Source organism: Lagenorhynchus albirostris, chromosome 8 (genome assembly GCF_949774975.1).
Source record: "Lagenorhynchus albirostris chromosome 8, mLagAlb1.1, whole genome shotgun sequence".
Taxonomy (NCBI): domain Eukaryota; kingdom Metazoa; phylum Chordata; class Mammalia; order Artiodactyla; family Delphinidae; genus Lagenorhynchus; species Lagenorhynchus albirostris.
Genome location: NC_083102.1, coordinates 92550436 through 92558135, shown reverse-complemented (window position 1 = coordinate 92558135; position 7700 = coordinate 92550436). Strand labels below are relative to the sequence as shown.

Here is a 7700-nt window from a genome sequence, read left to right as displayed (position 1 = left end):
AAACCGTCTCAAAGACATAAGAGAACAGACTTGTGGTTGCCAACGGGGAGGGATTGGGAGTTTGGGATTAGCAGATGCAAACTATTATATGTAGAATGGATAAACAACAAGGCCCTACTGTATAGCCCAGGGAACTCTATTCAATATCCTGTGATAAACTGTAAAGGAAAAGAATATTAAAAAATTAAAAAAAAGAATGTCTTTCTATATTTATTTGTCTATGTCTTAGACTGGAACACAAAACTTTAGTCTGAAGATAGATGAAAAGCACATCTTGGACTTGGTTCAAGGCTTTTATTTTGGTGTACCACAAAAGCAGTTAATAAGCAGTGCTAAGGATATAAATGAGGTAAGGATGCAGGTAGGTGAATTCAGCTGCCCACTTCTGCTTGTTTATCACAAAAATTTTGGTGGCCTCAATACCTCTAGCAACTGAAATGCCAGAAAAGCATAGTATTGTGGGCTTAAAAAACAACAACAAATAAAAAAACCCCACATATGTCAGTATCTAGAAGTAACTTACTCAAGGTGAAAATTCTGTTTTTAAGGAAGCCACATCATCTAAGCCTAATGTCTAGGTCCTGGGTCTTGAAACTCTGCTGTGTCTGCTCCGGGGCAGTCTTGCTTTACATTTATCTTCATCTAGGGTCTTTTCATGGCAACACTGGCAGGCCTAGAACACACGAGGCAAGGTAAAAGACACAAGGCAAGGTTTCTTTCCTTCACTCTTGTGGTTCTAATACAGAGGTTCATGAAACACAGGTATAATGAGCATTCCATTAATTTTCCTCTGCAGTCCAGGAACTTCTGTGTTTTTTTAAAAGGCAATGTAAGCTTAAGAGATGTTTTCAACCCAACAGCTTCATTCAACTCAGCTAATTCTCTTGAGTTCCTTTTCTACGAACATCTACACAAAAACAATCTATTTTCAATGGTGGCAAAGGGTGTTATCTTCAGGAAATTCTGTCAGGGTGAGCCCAGATAAAATCTCCAGATTTGCTGCACTCATGAAATTTTTACTCAGGGTGACTTCCTTGAGATGTATTATTAAAGATGTGTATATTTCATATCTAATATGCAGCAGAGCAACATGAAGACTTCAGAGACTGCTTATAATATTCCATGTGGATTTGAGATTTTTGCTGCATTCATAAATGTGGAAAAAGTATCTACATAACAAGACAAATCAGTAAATCTCTGAAATAGTGTTTACATCTAGAGAGATACAATCACTTTTTTTTTGTTTGTTTTTGTTTTTGCAGTACGCGGGCCTCTCATCGCTGTGGCCTCTCCTGTTGCGGAGCACAGGCTCCTGATGCGCAGGCTCAGCGGCCATGGCTCACAGGCCCAGCTGCTCTGCGGCATGTGGGATCTTCCTGGACCGGGGCACGAACCCGTGTCCCCTGCATCGGCAGGTGGACTCTCAACCACTGCGCCACCAGGGAAGCCCCAATCACTTTTTTTAAAAACCATCTGTCAAATGTCACTTGATATCTTCAGCATGTTTTAGTAAATCCTGACATAGTTTATGGTCTTTTAATTTCAAATTTGTTGCTTCAATTTCATAATGTCCTGTGAACCCTGTGGAGGTTGTAAGATCACAGCAGTACATTTTCTTAATCTCTTGAAACACCTCTTTTATCAGATAAGATTTTCTCAGGGTATCAGTCTTTTACAGTAGATGGCAGATATAAATTATGGCTATCAATGAGAGGCAATTATTTGGGTGCCTCTGAAGTCAGGCATGTTACATAAATTTGTGTTTCAGGCAAAAAAGTGATGAAAAAATCCTTTCCTGATTTTATATGTTTAGGTCCTGGTGCATAAGTTTGAATCTCATTTTGTCTATGCTAGACTAAGAATATTGCTACAAGATAATACAGAAGTCAGTGGCTTCAATGTTTTATTCCTAAATAAATATGAAGCAAAACTGCAGTTTAGGAATAATCTGGTACACTGTCAGGTAACACTACTAACTCAAAACTTGGATAAGCTAAGTAAGTACTTTAGCATGAAATGTATTTTCTGTATTTTTCATGGAACTGTGTCCTTACTTTTAATAAACACAAAACTGAAACAAACTTTAACAAATATGGTATGATATCACTTCTATGTAGAATCTAAAAAATGATACAAATGAACTTATTTACAAAACAGAAATAGACATAGAAAACAAACTTACAGTTACCAAAAGGGAAAGGAGGTGGGGATAAATTAGAAGTTTAGGATTAACATATACACATTACTATATATAAAATAAACAAAAAGGACCTACTATATAGCACAGGGAACTATATTCAATATTTTGTAATAACCTATAATGGAAAAAAATCTGAAAAAAATGTATAACTGAATCACTTTGCTGTATACCTGAAACATTATAAATCAATTATACCTCAAAAAAAAACTAAAACAAACTTTAGTATTTTGTTTTAACTATCAGTATAAACATTTTTTTCAGCTTTACACTTATTAGCCTCTTAATTTCAATATATATATGTCTACATATCTATATATATCTATGTGTGTCTATTTACAACTTTAGCCATTAGGTAATTTTTTGTAACTTTGGTCCGATTACAATGTGAGGTCCTAATCACAAGACAATGTGATAAGAGCAGAAGGTAGGGCTAAGACCTTACAAAATAACATTTGATGCTTGAACCGCAAGAGTTTGAACTCTTAGGGTCCACTTATACTTGGATATTTTTTCAGTAGTAAATACTACAGTACCGTACGACCTGAGATTGGTTGAATCTGAGACTCGCAACTGCAGGTATGGAGGGCCAGCTATAAGTAATATGTGGATTTTTAACTGCATGGTGGGTGGGTACCCCAACACCTGTGTTGTTCAAGGGTTAACTGTAGTCTGATTCTTGTTCATTTCTGCTAATAATGAGTTCAAAAATGCTTGATTTTGATCAGAAATTTGAAAATGATGACAACTAGAATTTCCGAGCATATCTTAAACCACATAAAAATTACCAGTGACAAAGAAAGTAGGCTTATATTAAATAGTGTTAATTTTGAAGACATTTCAAACTTCCATGAAGGATAACCTTCATGGTTATCCTTCACACAAGTGAAGTGTTCAATGTAGAAACCAGTACAAATTTTGGTTAGCTTGTTCAGAAACAAAATATTCTAAGAATGTTCTGAATATTATTTTCAATATTAAAGTGAAGATAATTTTTATAGTTGTTTGAGGTGCTGTAATATGTCTACTGATACTCCCAGCTGTTTTACCAAACTGGCTGTCTGTTCTAAAATCCAAGTGAGGCTTAGGTTTTCGGAATGTGCACGCTCCTGTGTTCTACAATATTTTAAAGATGAACAATCTACCCCACTAAGATTCTTGCTACAGTTTTTGTTAAACTCAGCATTATTTTCATAGAATCTTTCATCTTTAGCTTCATCAATCTTTTCCTCAGCTGGAGCTATATGACAAAGGTCCATATCCTGAATGGAGTCCAATAAATCTACAACATGGGGCTGTGGAGTGATTGATTTCAGATGTCTGAGCACATACTCTTCACACTGGCCAACTGCATCCAGAAGATTATTTATTTTACTGATCAAAGCCGAACTATTATCATGAAGGTGACACCAGGAGAGCAAAGCACTGAACAAAAATATAAGCAAGAGTTAAATAGAAAAAAAATTAAACAAAGGCTTTTAGAATTTTTGATGCTAAGGCTTACATGTTTCTTTTCCAGATAACACCATGCAAAAATTATTAATAACAGTAATGCAAGTCAAAATCAGGAAAGTAATGATGGTAAAACAGGATTAAAAATATAAGGACAGTATCTTTCAATAGGAATTAAACAACTGGACTTAATCATATAAACTGTTTATAATTCATAACCCCTCCTTCACAGCTCTACATCCACTCTTCCTGATTTTAGATTTTTCCCCTTATGACTGTGTAGCTTCTGTTGAAGAAGGATACAACTAACAGAAAGATCTGAAAAATTAGTTTCTCCTTTAAGGACATCAACCATCTTTTAAACTAGTGACTCTCAATCTTGGATGCACGTTAGAATCACCTGGGAAACTTTGAAACTTATCAAGACTCAGGTCACACCTGAGACCAATTAAATCAGAATCTCTGGGGGTATTATTTTTTTAAAGCTTCCCAGCTGTAACAAGCTGCTACCAAGGTTGAAAACCACTGTTCTAACCATATAGCTACTTGCCATCAAAACCGAAGGTTAGGGGGAAAAAAAAAGTTTTGAGACAACTTCACCTTTCCAACTTTGTTACAGAGTAGACACTTTGCTGAGCTGACTAACAATTTTATTGAAGAAGGTTAGATTTCTTTTAGTCCTAGTAATTATTTTTCTTTAATTTTTTAGTATAGACAACTGTATTTTTTGACATTTCAGATCATTCACGTCATGAAATAATGGTTGTTATGAAAAGTAATGATGTTTTAAAAAATGTGTAAGATTTAGCAGTAAGCTTTCTAAGCTTATAAAAGATTAACTTGATGTGACGATAAACATGTGATCATTTTCCTACTTTAGTATAGTATAAATGCTGATTCCCGACAGCTGAATTTTAGATAACCTCAATGTAATGAATTTTTCCTTTGTTTTGACAACTTTTGTTTTATACCTTTTAAAAAGCAATGATTCCTTGAAGCATTTTGTTTTTCTCTATAGAGGGCAGTTGAAAAGGTATAAAGCATCAAAGAGGACAAGCCTGCCATGCTGCTCCTAGCTCCATGTGCCATTTGATCACTTGGTTCTGATACATGCCATTATTGCTATGGAATCTTGACAGGTGTTCAAAATTTAGGACTAAAGTAAATGGAATCATTTTTCTGTTACCAGCTATAATTTTCATCATGTACTTCTAGTCTAGACGTCTGTTTTATTGTGTTCTGCTACATGTGGAAGACTAAAAGCTTTATTCAAAACCTGAAGTTCTTTTTAATTACTTTGAGATACAGATTGGTGGTAGTTCAGGTAGCAAAAAATAGACACTTCCTATCATTTCTTTGCAGTAAAAGACAACACCTGGCTCACATATTAAAGTGGATGAACTTTCGACTTTTTGAAGGCGATTTTATTCTATGCTCTGAAGCACTCTTGTGGATTTAACAATAGGAAAAGCACTTCACTTTAAACGCTTTATTTTTACATACTACTTTAATAAAAATCCTCCAGTAGTACTGAGGTTAAAATAATTCAGCATTTTTAAAAAAATTACCTCAGTGTTCCTCTGAGTTGTCCATAGTTCATAATGACTTCTGCACCTTCCTTATAACCTTGATTGAAACCTTGTTGAAGAGTAACTGTTTTGCCTGCTTCTATTCCATCTCTATAGCCTTCCTAAAAATAAGAAAGTAATGAAGAATTACAGTTGTAACTAACACCAAGTAAACCACTGTAGGTTTTTCTAGAAAGTCATAGAACCAGTTTGGAAGACTGATGAAACAGGCCTCTACTGGGTTATTTAACAACACGGTTCTAAAACATATGGCATAACCACACAACCAAAGTAGACTACGCTTCTCATAAACGTTTATTATTGGTTTATCCCATTTTTGAAGTCTAGACTTATTGGGCACATTTTAAAAAAAATTTTATTTATTTTTTTCTGCGTTGGGTCTTCGTTGCTGCGCGCGGGCTTTCTCTAGTTGCCGTGCGCGGGCTTCTCACCGCGGTGGCTTCTCTTGTTACGGAGCACGGGCTCTAGGCACGCGGGCTTCAGTAGTTGTGGCTCGCGGGCTTGCTTGCTCCGCAGCGTGTGAGATCTTCCCCGAACCAGGGGCGGGACCCGTGTCCCCTGCGTTGACAGGCGGATTCTCAACCACGGCGTTGGGCACATTTTAAAATACTGACTCTATACAGTTTTACAAAACGCTGTGTTAGCAGTAGCTCCACAGAGAGGAAACATGGGGAATTACGTGTTTGATCCCCTTAGCAACTGGACTGACGTGGGTGGGTGACGCAGGGCAGTAAGGTCTTGGAACGGAAGTAGGGAAAGAGGAAACTGGTTTAGCAAAAGGACCATGAGATGTCTGGTTTGAGAAATTTTGCTTGATACCTAAATTCAAGTAAAATGAAAATCCTCTGCGGGAAGGGATTTTTTTGTCCAGCCCCAGCACTCAAAAGATGCTCGGTACTGACTGGCCTCGCCTCAGCCTTCTGTAAAGCATTTCTGACACTGACAACATGGTTGTTATGCTAAACAAGTACTATTTTACTGAAGCATTAAACAAGCGCAGTTTTAGTGGCAACTTAATGGTTGCCACGGCTACTAGCCGGAATGGACCTCACCCTTCGGTCCTCCCCCTGAACTAGGCGCTGAAGGCTCCACCTGGAAACTGGGGGTGTGGTATAAAGCCGAGTCTCAACAGTGAGACAACTGAGAGATGGATAATTGGCACCCGACAAATTAAAAAAACAAAACCCAACATGAATACTCCCTTACCTAGCCATCAGGATTCCACGTTAGCTTTGTCTTACTGCCCTTCAACAACATTTTTTTTTTTTTTTTTTTTTTTTTTTTGCGGTACGCGGGCCTCTCACTGCTGTGGCCTCTCCCGTTGCGGAGCACAGGCTCCGGACGCGCAGGCTCAGTGGCCACGGCTCACGGGCGCAGCCGCTCCACGGCATGTGGGATCTTCCCGGACCGGGGCACGAACCCGTGTCCCCTGCCTCGGCAGGCGGACTCTCAGCCACTGCGCCACCAGGGAAGCCCTCGACAACATTCTTAAGTGCACTTTTTCCAGCTGTCCTGATTACCACCACTCCTAACTTTAGGCTCCCGAGCTCTTCAATCAACCCATGTCAAGTGCGTACATGTCCTCTGACAGCCATAATTAGACACATACAGTCAGTGGATACGTTTCTCCCCCATCCCCTTCCCTCTGGTCCTCATCAAACTCAAATCTCTTCAAAGCCTAAGACAAAGTTTATTTTGTTCGCCGCCCCCCCCCCCCCAGTGTCCAACGCGCCCCGCGGGCGCTCTAGGAACGCGTCCTGTGGTGTCGCGAGCTTTCAAGTAACCCATTGGGAAACCCTAGCAGGACGCGGGCAGGACTGCATGATGAGGGGGTAGGGAGGGCAGCGCCGGGTCGGGCCCGGACCACTCGGCCCTCTCCTCTCGGGTCCCCGCCTCTTCACAACGTCGTGCGCCTCTCCTCACAACCCGGTACAGCAAGGGACGCCCACCCGCTCCACGCAGCTTTACTTTGACTCGTCTCTGCATGTGGTTCCGCCATTCCCGCTGCACCAGGACCGACTCGTCAGCTTCCTCGTCAAAAACGTCCCTCTCCTCTCCAGGACCCTGGACCAAGGAAGCGGCTCGTAACCACGACATCACTGAGGAAACCTCAGAAGCGCCGGCGCCGGAAATGCCGGCAATTCCTTCCGGTCCGCAGGGCGGGGCGAAGACTGAGGAGGGTGGGTTGCCTCGCGGGATGCGTGCGCGTGCGCGTTGAAGTGCGCGTGGGTGTGCGCGGTGTTTCGCTGTTGGGAGGACGTCCCGGGAGGGTTTTGACTCCCGGTAGGGTCTTGCCTCCCGCCCGAACCTTTTTGCTACCTGGTGTTGTGGCAGCTCCCTCACTTGACTCGAAGTGTGGGCATGCACTTATTGTGGGCGAGGCAGATTCCTCCCAAGTGGGGCTTGTCCGACCTTGACCTCTGCAGAAGGCGGTGCCTACCCTCAGAGAAACCCTGTCCCTT

General features: G+C 40.6%; 1 protein-coding gene across 1 annotated transcript; it reads right to left on the bottom strand.

Annotated features, from left to right (window-relative positions):
* Positions 1-280: 280 nt before the first annotated feature.
* Positions 281-7401, bottom strand: YAE1 (YAE1 maturation factor of ABCE1). Its single transcript, XM_060157346.1, has 3 exons — positions 7207-7401; positions 5218-5339; positions 281-3622 (listed from the first exon to the last, which is right to left on the bottom strand). Exons 1-3 carry the CDS (start codon positions 7333-7335, stop codon positions 3193-3195), a joined length of 681 nt encoding a protein of 226 aa, XP_060013329.1. The 5' UTR covers positions 7336-7401; the 3' UTR covers positions 281-3192.
* Between the last annotated feature and the right edge of the window lie 299 nt (positions 7402-7700).

Excerpts from the sequence above, each read along its gene's own strand:
- YAE1 (XM_060157346.1), bottom strand. The coding sequence starts at position 7,335 with ATGTCGTGGTTACGAGCCGCTTCCTTGGTCCAGGGTCCTGGAGAGGAG. Across the intron at positions 5,340-7,206 it reads ACATGCAGAGACGAGTCAAA|GAAGGCTATAGAGATGGAAT; the intron begins GTAAAGCTGCGT and ends TCTTATTTTTAG. Across the intron at positions 3,623-5,217 it reads CAACTCAGAGGAACACTGAG|TGCTTTGCTCTCCTGGTGTC; the intron begins GTAATTTTTTTA and ends ATTTTTGTTCAG.